The 14,858-nt window shown below is 45.6% G+C and overlaps 1 protein-coding gene across 17 annotated transcripts; it reads right to left on the reverse strand.

The window, feature by feature from the left end:
* Positions 1-1,769: 1,769 nt before the first annotated feature.
* LOC143302570 (uncharacterized) lies at positions 1,770-10,647 on the reverse strand. 17 transcript variants are annotated; one of them, XR_013058183.1, is made up of 5 exons: positions 7,027-8,291; positions 6,738-6,896; positions 5,608-5,702; positions 5,095-5,218; positions 1,770-4,912 (listed from the first exon to the last, which is right to left on the reverse strand). XR_013058183.1 is itself a non-coding variant. In XM_076617827.1 (3 exons), the coding sequence occupies exons 1-2, from the start codon at positions 5,845-5,847 to the stop codon at positions 5,198-5,200; spliced, it is 261 nt and encodes an 86-aa protein (XP_076473942.1). In that variant the 5' UTR covers positions 5,848-6,099; the 3' UTR covers positions 1,770-4,909; positions 5,095-5,197. The 17 variants fall into 17 exon arrangements, 5 of the variants coding, with proteins under 5 accessions (XP_076473942.1, XP_076473938.1, XP_076473933.1 ...); XR_013058180.1 differs by having other exon boundaries at positions 5,095-5,271; XR_013058176.1 differs by having other exon boundaries at positions 5,095-5,271; positions 6,671-6,896.
* Between the last annotated feature and the right edge of the window lie 4,211 nt (positions 10,648-14,858).

A 14,858-nucleotide genomic window follows, 5' to 3' on the forward strand; every position in this document is an offset into this window, starting at 1 on the left:
TCCACCGTCCAACCTAGAGGTTCTCCCTCTCCCTCACCCTTCCATTTGTGCATTGTACTTCGTATCTATCTCACCATCCCTGTTTTTCCAAGTACATACTTTGCTTTTCGAGATATTGCTTCTACGTTTTTCTCACATTCATTGGTTTTTCTCGATTATTTTTTCCATTCTTTCCTTATTAGTCCTTTCCTTTTCGATCTCCTCGCTTCTTCGTCACAATGTTCAGAAAAGAGACAAAAGATAAAGCATAAAGAACGAAATAGGGTGAGGGAGGCGGAGAGGGAAGAGGCTACGTAGAAAATATCCTAACCGTTCTATCTTAGCCAACGAGTTATTTTCTACTTTTAACGTTTTATCACAAGAGAGTTACATAAAACGGGTGCCGTCTTGATGTAGTAAATAAATGAAAAAGGCGAATGTAACAAGTTTTTATAAAACAAGTTATTATAAAAGCTGTTGTACGCAATTAAGAGGAACAATAATTACAACACGATCGTTTAAAATTTTAGAGTATCGAGTTTCGATAGGGATATTCGTAAGACGATTCGAAAAAGCGCGGTCGTAAATTTGTTTCTGGTGGTTGGCGTCGTACCGAAGGCGGCAGCACCGTCAACTGTGTATACATGCAGTTGTCCACACGAAACATCTCGCCGCTAGCTTCGGAATATTTTGTGAATTTTGTGTCGTTTTTCCCTTGTGAAATTTTCATCGAAGATTACTATAAACAGTCTGTAATCCTCTCTTTGAAAAGTTTTGGTAAGATCGTTGATTTCTTTTTACTTTATGCAAGTAACACTAGTTAAAAATTTGACATGGCGTTGACACACGGATTTCGGTCGAAATTTCTATAAAAATTCACAACCATTTAAGATCGTTCGATTCAGTATTTGTTTTCAAGTATCGTTGCACGATGATATTCGTTAACGTCGAAAGTTTATCGGTTTGCAGCGGGTGCAACGAAACCGCGTTCGCTGACGTTTACACATGTATCTCTCGTGGCTACGATCCACAAGTGGTTGCGTACCGCGAATTGTGCATAAACTCGATCTTTCCAAATTTGACGATGACCAATTTATTCTCGATTCCCTAGCGATAGATGATTATTTCTGAATTCTGGCCGATACGTTTGTACATTTCGATCCTAATCTGTAGTAGATTTACGAGCGTATTATAAACGAAGACGTATTCGAGAATTTGTAAATATTTTTGGGTAGAATAAAACCAAGTTTTAACAATTTTCGGTAACGTTCATTGAAACCGCCAACTGCAACCAGTTTCGAGTCAATTTAAAATATACTCTTTGCAGAAATAAATTGTATATCACGTCAATTAAGTGTGTTTTTATCGATAATATTATTTCCTAATACGATGTGTAAATAATTACGCGAAATATGTTGGTAATAAAGAAAGTTGTATACAACAATTTAATATGTTGTATTTATTAAAACACATCCACGTTGCCATTTATATTTTATTTGAATCACTTTTTTTCATTTGTTACAGTTACTTCTGTATCCCTTGTTTATTTTCATTCAACGTTCCGGTAAGTTCCTTGATTTTTCGTTCTTATTTTTACCCAATTTTTCCCTATTATTTTTCATTTGCTATTGTATATATATGTATGCATATTTTAAAACGCAATTAATTTGTACAAAGATAGACGATGGTCGATAGGAAACGCTAGTCGGTTACCTGCATTATCGGCTGCGGTTGAAATTGCAATTATTATTTGAGACGACAGGTGGCGATAGTAGTTACTCTCTAACGCATTCCACTATACGTGATTTTTAAGCAAATTTCGAGAAAAAACGTCGAACGGTACAAAACGTAAAACCGTCTATCGAATCTAATCGGTTCGAAAAGGAAGTCGAAAGCTTCGCAGGGATATCTCCAGTGTGTAAATACAACAGATATCCGTGATTTACTCTAGGATTAGTATAGAAAGCGTAGTAGAACGACAAAATTCAAATACGGTTGAAGATCGAAAACCTGGTTAGTCTCGTCTTTGACAAGTAACAGGATATCGACTAACGACACAAGTAACGACGTGCTGTTAATCCAACCTTGTCCGGGAAGAATACTTAACATTCGCATAAAGAAACGTCGTGAAGTTACAAAGAATCGTCGAAAATAAGGAAGAGAGTAAAGAATTGGCGGATCGGCGAATCGAGCGTGCAGAAGAAAAGCACGTTAGGCGTTACGTCGAAAGCGTACGAATCGACGAGAAAAGTTAGCGTATAGCATATCGTTGGCAAGTCATATGTAATGCGTTGGAAAGTTGAATGTCGAATGTCAAGCCGTAGTCGGAGAGAGGGTTGCGAGGGAGGTAGAGTATCCGTGGGGTAGGTAGGGAGGGGGTAGGGCAAGGGGTGCAAGAGATGTCAGGAAAGTGTTTTACTAGCCTTAATTTCGTGTGCTTTCGCAGCCAATATGTCGAGCAGTAAATTCCAAAGTTTGCAGCGGGTTTCGCGTTTCCATGTTGCGCGTTTTAGCACTCGCGGTTTTAACGACCTCGTCCATCCTTCGTCCCGCATCCTCCGGCTCAAGGAACGCTCGTCGGATATTAATCCTGTAAACAAGCACGCTTCTTGCCACGCTCGCGGAATCGCTTGCTTTTTCGAAAGCATTTTCGTTCACGCGCCACGCTCGCTCACGACAACTCTTCCCTCCCTCTCCGCCATTGAGCGCTCGAACTGCACCAAACCGACTACAGTTATCCGCCGAGCAGACCATTCCGCCATCCGCGCGATATTCTTAGATGGAACGTTTAACGCAAATTACGGTGCAACGAGAGCAAACAGAAGACGACGATTAAATATTCGAGGGGCGGCGTATAAAAATTTACGATATCCAGAGAAGTCGGCACGTGCGAGAAAGTAGAGGGAGATTATCGAATAAGGCGGAGGTTATCGAAAGAGGAAGGAGAACGAGACGGAGAGAGCGAGAAGACGGCAGAGACGGTAAGAGAGGGACGACAAATCGACCGAACCAACGTAAACGCCGAAGAACTAATAATAAAAAAAAAAAGAAAAAAATAGTAATTTAGTTAGTAAAACATAAAGCCACGTTGGTGGCCGGAGAGAAGGAAGGCAAACACATTAAACATTTAGAGGGCATAATAACCCGTGGCATACGTAATGCGGCTGGCGCCCTTTTCACCGATGGCTATGAATAATGTACATACGCCAAGGTATGACGTAGGCTCGCCGAGCTGTGTGTATTTCACGGTGGGGTAGATCGACCAGACTATTTCCAATAACCGCCGCGTAACGTTATCGCGAGACCTGGAGAACCCTTTTGTGTCGTTCTCCGTTTCTGTCCTCCTCCCTCGTTGCCCTCGTTTCGATTCTACTTTCTTCGCGGCAGCACCGCGATCACCGAAACTTCTGCCTCTCCTCTTTCTCTCTCTTTCTCGTTTTATCGTCTCTGAACGTTCGACTGGAACGAGCCACATGTAGATACGAAGGAGTCTTACGTCCTGCTCTTGTTCGTCTCAACGACGGAATCGCCAGTTCAAACAAGTTGCGGCGGATTCGAAGCTACTACGGTTACGCGAACGAGGCGATTAGGTTGAAAGGAAGCGGAGAATTCAGCGAATCACGTCGGATAGGATGGAAATGACGCGATCGCCGATCGATCTCTCGCGACAAATGTGACATTTACGCTCGCAGAGGGCAGAATTTCTACGAAACGAAGAAAGACGTTTATTCTCCGCGCGACGCAACCAGTCGTGCTCGGAATACAAGCGGCGCGCGGCCAGCGCGAGCCTTGTTTTCGCCACCGGACAATACCAGCGGAATTCCTGCCACTTTAAACAAATACGCGATCGCGATTACCGATTATTGAAAGACAGGTGGACGATGTTGATGAAACAGCGCACAGGCGTTCGCCATTGGCGTCGAACAAAGTCCGCCGTCGTCGGCGGCGATCTCGTTGGACGAGTGGCAACCAGCGTTCGTATGCAGCGATCTCCGCCATCCACCCCGTTCAACTTGCCAAAAATTAGACGTTACGAAACGATGGAAACGCGTCAATCCGCGGCAATTGGCGCGTGTCCTTCGGTCGGTCGCGTTCACACGGTTGACACGAGCGTTCGAAACGCTTGAAAATCTGTCGGAAGAAGGACGTCGCGCGTTGGCGGGAACCGCGCGCCGCCTCCGGCTGTGATCGCGCGACGAAAAGGTAGACGGGCAGGCGTCACGGTTTCGATGACGGGCTATGACCGGACCGAACGAAAAATCGCCAGGACACGCGTTCGCTGTCCGATAAATCTACTAGAGACGTTTAGGGAGGCGGGAGGGGGAGGAGGAGGCGGGATGGGGAACGGATTCGAGCGCTGGCGCATTCGTTGGCGCAACGAATATCGCCATAAAGGCCAGCTCAAAAGTCAATCAAGCGGGCCGAATTACGTGGAAAAGCGCGGAGCGCGTGCGGGGCGAGCGCGCCCGCCACCGATATACAACAAAATGAAAGCTATCAGAGGTGACAATCCGCGGACGACAAATCAGCGTGTATATTTAATGCCCGTGGTGCCACCCTCGCCCCCGGATAACCTGCCGACGCTCGAGATGCAACGCGTTCGCACCCTCTCTTTCTCGCCTGTCTGCCCATCCTCCCTCTGTACTATCCTTTCACCGTTTCGCTCGCTCTCTCTCGCCTGTCTTGCTTGCTGTCGTGCCGACAGTCCCGTGTCCGTTCCGCTTCTTTCTCCTCCTCCGCTTGCCGTTTCGTTTTTCTCTGTCACGCGTTAGAATCGTCGCGCTCGGATATGTCGCTGTGTAACATAACGTAGAACGAGCTCTGGTCGCGCCTGTTCGTCCTTCGTTCGCCTCATCATCCCTCGTTCTCCACTGTCTCCACTACCGATGCGTCGTTTGTAGTTTTTCTCCTTCTTAGCATCCACCGTGATCTGCTACAATTAACAACGATATTATATTAGGTTGGAAAGTTTCTTTTGTTTTGTGAGGAAATAATAGACGCGGAATGTTTCTTGTTTTGTATTTGTTTATCGAATTTGCAGGAACATAATGATAGAAATAGAACGAAATGGATTAAGATAACGTAAAGGGGAAATTGTAGTTCATCTATTGTCACCTTATGAAACGAAAGACACTTTTCGGACGACCTAATGTCAACCCTGAATTTTTTAATATCCACAACTGCAACTTGTTCTCGTCATACTTGGACTTGCAAGCTTTTAAGCGTCAGATTTGAAATGCTACAATGACGTAAATAATAATATTGAAGTTATTGAAGACGATCTTTATTCATCTGAAAAGTAACATAATTTTGATTAGAACATTTCAATTAATTATAATTGAGTATCGTGTGGAATTTTTGAAAACGTTCATTGGGATGCAAACCGGGTTTGCGTTCGCTGGTCTCACAGTAGAAAATTGTTTTTTTACCGCGTTACTTGCTTTTGGTGAACAAACAAGGCACTTTTTCTTTTTTTCTTTCGACATTAGTAAAAAATAATTGAAAGTACTGAATAGGTTCGCATAAGTTGTGTACCCGCGGACCAGCAGTTTTTCTACCAGTCGAAAATTCATATCGTTGTGGAATGATATCTTCGTTAAAAATTTCCTGCCAATCAGAAGATCTTACGTTACAAATACTTCTGCTTAGATTTTCTTCCTGTGATTCTCCATCATCTGCACTTTCCTCGCTCGATGAAAGTTTTCTTATTTTTCTTCTTCTTCCTGCAACAAGAATATCACTATCACTGCTCTCACTATAACTGCTATCCAAGTCAACAGCTACATCGTTATAGATACGAAAATCAAAATTGTCATCGTCACTATCTACGTTTTCCTCACACAGATAATTCATTTTTCTTCTCGACATAATTCAAATAGATAGGTTTACGATAAAACAGGTTCAGATCTGACTGTCTTTACTGATCGCTTGTAACTCACAGAGGAGTATTATTTTTTATTTGTAAACAATTATCGATAACGACCCAAAAATACATTTGGAGTAGAGCACCGCACATCGATGGTGCTCGAGAGGCACACTTGGAGCGTTAAGTGTTAAACGTTTTGGTGTATTTAACAAAGAGACGAGTGATAAATTGTAATAGTCAATTATATCAAAATCACTATAAGTACAAGTACAGAGGCAGTGTATGCCGCTTGAAACTCCTATAACAATTCAACTCTTCTACTCTTTAACTACTCGACTATTCCACTGTCCTAGGCAGCGCGTTCGTCTATTTATATTTGTTGAGGTTAACTGATAGAGGAACGAGAGGATGAATTTGTATTAGGTTGTCCGAAAAAGTTTCTTTCGTTTCATAAGGTGATAACAGATGAACAACAATTTCTGTTTTATATTATTTTATTTCGTTATATTTTTATTATTATGTTCGTGCACAATTCAGTAAACTAATATAAAACAAAAGACATCGTACGTGTATTATCTCCTTACAAAAGGAAAGAAACTTTTCGGACAACCTAATAATAGAAAAATATATCGAAATAAGTATAAGTATAGTGTATGATGATCCAGATCCTCGCTCTTACAGTGTTACGATACAATAGAGGAAGAGGCACCAAGAAGAGGTTGATTGGCACCACGTTCATATATTTATAGCAAAGAACATTGCCAAAAAGTTAATCTTGTAGTTCTAGCTGAAGGCTGTAAGAAACAGCGATAGAAATCTACTTACAGCTCTTATGTTTCTAGACCTTGTAATCCAAAACAAAATTTATATTCAACGGCACAGTAATATGTACCTCTGTTTATTTCCAACTTCTTGTTTCACTAAATTCTATTCTCTTCGTAACAGTGGCCTCCATGTCACGGATATACAAAATAAAAGGTGTAGAGTTTCCCTTGAAGTAATTATTAGGTTTTTCTTATAATCTTCAATGAGAATTGATTGTAAAATTCATCTAAATAAAAAAAAGATTATCAGGTTGACAACTAAGTGATTGCGGATTTTGTCATTAGGATTGATATTGACAAAATCCCAAAACTTCGACGATATCTGAGGAGTATTATTTTTTATTTGTAAACAATTACCGATGACGACCCAAAAGTACATTTGGAATACTTTAAGGGTAACTATCCCCTCGTTTGACGTAGAAACCTAGCCATTTGGCGATCAGTGATATTGTTGGAAAAGTAGACTTCTTCGAGTCGACTATCGTTGGTTTTCCATTAGCTTGGCTTCTCTGCGCCGATTCTCTCTACGCTATGCGATCTCTTAGCGCGAAGAGAGAGCGATCGCGCGAATATTTTGTATAACATATTCGTTGGCCTTGCTCATAGACGACCTATTTACGTAGTATGTAAATATATGCGCGATAGATTCGATTGTATGTAAATAGTAATAGGCATTCGGATGCTATGCGCAACAACGAACATTCCATCGCTTTTCTTTTATTTGCTTGATCACGCGGTTTTCACGATGTCGCGTGTCGCAACGGCAACCAGTTTGGTTTTCGGCCGATTACTCGCGTAATCGAGACACATTTGCCTTTGTCGCGTCGCCAATCCGATTTATGCTCGTTTCGTGCTACGCGAAACCTTTCGTTCGGCTTTCGGTCGACGATTGACCGGAGAACCGGCCCAGCGATCCATCCCTTAACCGAATAATCGCGTTTTCCTCTTATCCACCGGGGTTCCAACCACCCGTCGATTTGCTCCCCGGGGAGGTTCATTCTCTCGAGTAGCGAGTGAAGCAGCGACTCGCGTAGCGATAGTCGTAGATACCAACTGCGATCGCGAGCAGTCGTCTCATCTCGAAACAGCGTGCCTTTCAAAAGTGAAAACTAGTTGCTTCGTTTGCGTTCGCGAACGTACGCTTGCAGCGTGCGTTTCGTCGGATTCGTCGACGAGTTGGTGCGGTGTCCCGTGGCGCAAAAATTGCCGCCTAATGCGAATCGTAGGTTAGATTTCTGCGGGCGGTGACGAGGCTGTTTCATCGATCGAAATTTCATTTCCGATCTGCGAAATTGCCCACCCGGGGCTCCCACCCCATTCGCCGCGCTTTCTCTTCCTTTCAAACCAACTTACAAAGATAACCGCGTACATTTCATTGTGCGCGTAATAAGCGCAAATATCGGGGGGTTGTCCCCTTCGACCGGGCGAGAAACGCCCAGCCGGACCGCCGATCCTGCCACTGTAATCGTCACGTTTCTCCGCCTCTCAACGACGCACCACGTCTCGTCGAACGTCGCGATAGATCCGTCGATCGAATCCCGCGAGACGACGAAGACCAAGCGCCAGCTAAAAAGCGCGCTAAAGAAGAAGAATGAGCGACAGGGAAAGGAAGACGCGAAACCGGTCCGCTTCGACGGTGGATGATTTTCGTGATTTCGTGGTATTGGCGATACCACTGAGAGCATCGTCGGTAACGAGTCGATCGTGACTCGCCACTTTCGCGCTACGCGGCACCTTATTCGCGGCTTGTTGCTGCAGCAACTGCAACTGCAATGGCAATAGCAAGCGGAGCGAGCGGCAGCGATGCGGTGAGTTGTATTGGCTGGTTGTGCGAGCGCAGCAACTGCCACTTATCCAGTGGTTGGCCGGTAAATCGGTCGAACGATAGAACCGAAACGGTTTTAATGCTATCTAGACGCAACGAAGCCGCGGGAGAACTGTGCGAACAAGCAGATTACCCTTCTCTTCGGTTTCCTTTCTTCCGTTTCTTCCCTAACTCGCTCTCTCTCTCTCTTTCTCTCTCTGTTTCTCTGTCTCTGTCGGTTCGTCCCTCGAGCGCGAACGCAATGTTCCCCTCTGTCCTCTTTTCTGCCTGTTTACACACTGCAAAGCAAACCTGAGAGGCCGCCTCGTCGGCCAACGATGCCTACGATGCCTACGATCGATCGGTTCTCGTGCAACGCGGAGGATGGAAAAAGAACGCAGCAGCGTCCGCTGGAAGAACGCGCCGTCGCGTCCGTCGAGGTGTTGCTGGAGTTTCGAAAGAATTCGTTGGCCGATTGTGCTTTCCGGTGTTTCCGCGATGGCAAGGGACGCGCGGCAACGGACGAAACAACGATTGTTTCTTCTAGATCGACAGGGCTGATGATACGTTGTTGTTCGGCAGGGCATCGGTAGGGAGAGCACAGGAAATCGGATCGCATGTCTGCCTCGAATCTTTCCGCCATCTTGCGAGAATTCTTTCCACGGTAGCGAGCGACGAGCGGCGAAAACCGAGCTCTGCGATTACATTCCCTTATAAATATGCAAATATGGCGGCACGGTGCACGTAGGGAGAAGAAACGGAGGAGGAGATGGAGGGTGGAGGAGGAGGAGGAGTAGGAGGGGTGTAAGGGGAGAGAGGGAGAGAAGGGGGTGGAGGCGGAGGAGGAGGAGGTGAGAGAGCGGCGGTGGGTTCGCGGTCTCCGGCAAACGTACGTTTCGCCGGTAGAACTGGCGAAGGGGGCCAGGACGCAAAAATAGAGAGTATCGCGGTAATAATTATTGATTAGGTATTCGTGACCGACTCGCCATCGCGAGAACCATACGGTGCACAGGACGGACCAAGTACTTACACGTACCACGATCTTTCCCTTTCCCCCCTTTCTTGTCCATTTTCTTCTGCCACGGTAGAGCGATCAACGAGCTCGACGCGCCGACTAAGTTCTGCCAGCGAACCGGTCTCCGCTGTTCGTATCATCGACTCCACCGAACGATTCTTCCACTCGAGAGTGGCGCACGATTTTCCTGTGGCTATCAGGTTGGCGACTAAGCGATTGCGGATTTTGTCATTACCGCGTAACGACAGTTAGAAGAATAGTTTCCCAGCGCCGTCCATTCTCATCGAGAACGCGACAGTTTTCGTATTTCGAAGCGGACGAGACACCGCTGGCCTGGTTCTTTCTTTTTTCTTTTTTTTTTTTATACGCGGTGGCCCTTAAACTCTGTCTGTAAGGGGTGATCGAGTAAAGAGAAAAAAGAAGCAACAGCGCGATACGCCCCTCGCCTCCCTGCCACCGGTGCATCGTGTCCATAATTTTCGTAATTCTGGGGTTTCGAGAAGCGGCCGGCTGTATTCTGGCTACCAGTCTTTGCTCGCCGCTTCTTGTTGCTCGCGTTATCGGATTTCGGATATCTGAATATCAAGGACGCGCGTTCTCACTCCGGCTAAAGTTGCAGCGAATCGTCGCAGCATCTCGTAGGAAACGTAAGCGCGAGCGTACGAAGGACAACGAGCACGCTGTTGCGAACAGCCTCTAGAGTCTAGAGAAACGCGATGCGCAGGAAGCTACAATGTGCACGCGGCATTATCATTCACCCTGGCCATTATCCATCCAGCGGTACCACCACCGCCGCCACCACCATCGGCGACCCAACCCCTATCCACCGCTGGTCCCTGCTACTACTATCCCCTTTCGCATTCGACGAGATGGAAATTTAGCGGAATCATTCGCGATTTACGACGGGGCAAACGCGCCAGCAGCCCACCCCTCGGTACTTACCTCGGTTTATACGCGAGAAAGATGAACGCCGTTATCTCTCGCTGCCGCTTCTCGACAATGTTACCCGACATCCTAGTTTATTCGTCGAGCATAGTCTCCTTCTATATCTTGGAGCTTCCCCGACGATGATTATCGCGATAATCCTGGACTAACCGAACGAACGAAACGAGTCTACTCTGTGGCTTGTTACCCCACTCTCTTCCGTTTCCGGTCTTTGTCTGCCGCCTTTCGTCTCCTCTCGTTCCCCGGCCGCGTTCTCGGTTCGTGCGGCAATAATCGCGCCACGATACGTAATAATTACGCAACGATTTATAAGGTATCGACGTTTCGCGGCATGCGCGACGCGATTCGGAAAATTGCCCGAAATCGTTCCGCTGCAAATTCGTAAATAACCCAGCCGATGAATCCTGTTGAGCCGCGCGAATCGATTCGTCACTGTGTCGCTATTCAGACGATTCGTCGTCGAGGATCGTTCGACTCTTGTGGCGAGAACGCGAGCGAAGCGACGAAGACGAGGCAAAGCGCCGGTTATCGCGAAATATTTGGTTGCTCGCGTTGCGTCGCCAGTGAAATTCCGACGCGGTTAAATAAGCGGCTCGCGCGGATTTCGACTCTCCTTTCCCTGGCGTGCTTGCGGCGTTAACGAGACGAACGATCGTTGTTTCGTTTGTTCGCGTGCTCGAGCTCGTGCCCGCGTACCCTTGTCGCCAGCGACTCTTTGACGCGCGAACGAGACACAAAGACCAAAAGTGTAAATTAACGCAACACGACGTAGCGTAACGCGTACCGCGGTGAAAAGCTCGTCCGGTCCGACCTCTCTCGACCGAGCTTCCGTATTTTATCGCGCGGTTTACGCCGCTGCGTGAAGCGCAAACACACCCACGAATCGCGTCTATTGCCAGCGCGGTTGTTAAATTTAATTTACTCGCTTATTTGTCTACAACTTTATATTTCCCATTAGCTTATCCCGCTGGATAAACTGACCTAATTCCGCAGCCGCGTCGCCTGGATAAAGGCGTACGCGTGGCTCGCTTTCCACGCAGAACCAAAGACGATGGAAAGAGACCGCATGCTTGCTCCACTCTCGTCCCGATCAATTACGCGTCTTCTACGCGTCTCGCGGAACCCAGCTTCAGGGTACAGGTACACACCTCCTGTTTGGTCGCCGTGTTACGCCACGCGACCACGCTTGCAATACGACGTTGGCCAAAAGCTTTGTGGAAAAGGCAATCGTCTGTCTTCCACACGCTCGGTTCCACGTTGATGTTAACGTTAATAGCGTTGTAACAATGTACGGGGACGCGATTATTTACCTAACTGGATAGTTTAACACCAGTCAAGTCGACTGGTTTTACAATTTTATTATAAAATTCCTACTTCGTGTTATATTTTTTTTACTTTCGCAACGATAACTAAAAGAATAATATAATGAATTTTATTTTGTCTTTTATGCATTCAAACTCAAAATAATCTTGCATCAAGGCTACTTATATCAATACCAGCCAAAATGGCTGGTACTTGTCGAGGTGTGAAGGGGTCCTGCGATCAGTTTATCGAACCCCAATTAACCAGTTTCGTCGTTTCGTACAACTTTCCACGCGTTTTTACAGTTTTGACTGCGTTTCATTTTATATGATGATATCAGTTATCAGGAAAATTCCCGACCGATCGCTAGATATACCACAGCAGTCAAAACGACTGGTTCTACAATTTTATAAACGTGTGAACCCTCGTTTAGGGATGATGGTCCAGCTGGATTAAAAATACCAAAAATGTGTTACATACACATAATAAATCAATAAATCTACAAATATTCTATTATTACGTATTTTTTAAAGACCAGTCATTTTGACTAGTTGTCGTAGAAATAGCTTTGTATTAACTATCGGTAGTTCTAGTGTTAAGACGTCGATAGCGACGGCGGCTGAACAGGTCTGATTTTCGAGAACCCGAGATACGAACGTTTGAACGAATCCTCTTGGCTGACGACGAATCAGCAAAAAAGGTTTCCAAAGTCTTTCACGAACCTACCGGCGAAAAGAGCACCGCGTTTTTCTTTGAGTTTCGACCAGTTCGCCTATGTTGCCTATATCGTAGTTATCAGGATAAGCAAGGATTCTCTCGTTACGTTTCTAGAAACTACATGGTTGTGTTGAGATCGAGTAAATTTTCGATAGTAGCCATACTGTTACAAGGTTTTACAAGGTTTAGCCACGATGAATTTTTTATTGTGCGATACATATAATGTTGAAATATTACCTACAAGAGATATGTTACGGTGTATAATCATCATTAATGAATTTATCTCACTGGGGTCACCGATGACCCCCATCGCGCTCTACTGCAATTTCGCTCGATTCACTTATTTTTTGCGATTATCAATTATCTCGTATTGTTTGTTCGCGTTGCCAAATAATTGTCCTATGTTGTTACATCCTGGGACCTACCATAAACTATAATCCATCCCTTGGTCATACTTATTCGACCTCCGCAATAATCTTAAAGACCCGTCACAAGATTTGGCATGTCTTACTTTACTGTCAAGGCCATTAATTGCCATCAAACATCTTTCAAGTCGAAACGTTGCCTATTGTTTGTTCAGGTAAAACACGGGAAAAGCGGGTTTTCCCATGTGCGACGGTCACTGGTGGGGGGCGCGCATAATAGATCTATATTCCATGTATAAATAAAACAATTTTTATATGTTTTATACTGCAATAGTTTCGTCGCACCATTGTAGTAACGATGGTAATAATAATAAATTTATAACTATTGACATTTGTTCAAATTATGTATTTCTACTAATCTGCACTTGGTGCGCGGATCATCGATGACCCCCACGGCGCCAAGTCGAGTGCCGGTCACCGGTCACCCCGATGGTATTCAACGTGTTAAGGTTTTATCTCGTAATAGAAAGCAAAACATGAATGTATAACAGAAACATATTTAAGTAAGTTTAAGTATTAGGTCGTCCGAAAAGTTTCTTTCGTTTTATAATGGATGCACAAGATTTCCCGTTTTATATAATTTGTATCGAATTATGATCCATTTTGTTCTATCAAAATAAAGGTCACAACGTTCGACAGATTAGGTCTCATGTTTGTATAAAGATGCGTCGTTGTAAACGACGCTGCAAAAGAAAGACACTTTCCGGACGACCTAATACAACGTGCATGCTAGTGCAGATCCGCAGGCTGGCAGCGTTACTTTACGAAACAGTTTCGAATTTTCGAAAAAAACAGCCTGTTTGTACCTCGCAGGGCACGTTCCTAGAAAACTACGAGACTGAGAGGCCCTTCAAATAGATTTAGCGCTCAACGATACTCAATGACTTCGAGTACTAGTTTTCCTAAGTTTTCCTTCAAATGAGACCCGCTTCGACAGATACAACAGAAGAAAGTAAATCGTGGAATCGTTGGAAGACGAAACCGATGCTGATTAGAATTCCTGTCGTCGGTTCCGATTGCTTGCGTGAAATCAACTGGCTGGTTGGAGCGATGCCACGATGAACGTAGTGTGTATGATAGACGCGTGCACGGGGCAAGCACGACGACCACCATAGCGCCAAGGACAGTTGTGTCCAGATACCGTTTTGGCTACAAGTGCGAGACCGGCAACCCGATCCGCCTTTCGTCTTTTCCGCGCAACCCGTTGCCGGTATCGACATTGATCCGTCTTTTATCCGAAACCGTTGGCGGCGTCAACAGGATCCTCGTGCTGACCGAAACAGCTACGAGTATCAGTATCGCGTACAATGGCGAACGAGACGAACCTCGTATTTCATGCGTCGCCGATCCCCGTTGAATCGCGTAGTAACGAGAAACGGCCGATAATAATTACACGATTGACGAATGGAAGTGGCGTAGGCGCGCAAAAGTAGGTAGCTTGGTCTGTCCGGCTTGGGAAAAGATCCGTAACGCGTCGTCGCGTGTGCGTGTATAGGCGTACGCGTGTGCGGTGTAGGTGCGCGCGTGGCTGACACAGGCGTGCGAGGTAATTAGTTTACATCGTGCGAATCGTGTAAACTTCGCTACGCATCGATTAAATGCCGCTGCTGGTGGCGTTGTCGAAGCCACGGCCTATCGTTCGTATAGATTTGCCTCGATCGACCTCACCGCGTCGCGTTTCACCTTTGCATGCCGATAGAAATTGGCAGGCCGAGCGACGCCCGAAACCACCTCTCGAAAAGCCATCGATGTGGCGCTCTCCACCGACGACCTGGTATCGCGTCAGGTTCTATCGAACCGCCAAAACGATCGCAGATATTCTTCTTTGCCGGCAAACCGTCGTCCAGACTGTCGCCGATTTTCCCCTGCCGATCGTTTCGTTCCGGTTGCCGGAAAGGCAATTTCGAAAATTCACCAAGCGAAACAAAGTTGGACTAGGAAAGCGCAAAAACCATGATTTTCCATTACAGCCTTTGCGAAA

Source organism: Bombus vancouverensis, chromosome 1 (genome assembly GCF_051014615.1).
Source record: "Bombus vancouverensis nearcticus chromosome 1, iyBomVanc1_principal, whole genome shotgun sequence".
In the NCBI taxonomy this organism is placed as follows: Eukaryota; Metazoa; Arthropoda; class Insecta; order Hymenoptera; family Apidae; genus Bombus; species Bombus vancouverensis.

Coding starts and splice junctions, on each gene's coding strand:
- LOC143302570 (XM_076617810.1), bottom strand. CDS start 5,847: ATGTCGAGAAGAAAAATGAATTATCTGTGTGAGGAAAACGTAGATAGT. Junction 4,913..5,607: donor TAAGCAGAAGTATTTGTAAC/GTAAGATCTTCT, acceptor TGTTAATTGTAG/CAGATCACGGTGGATGCTAA.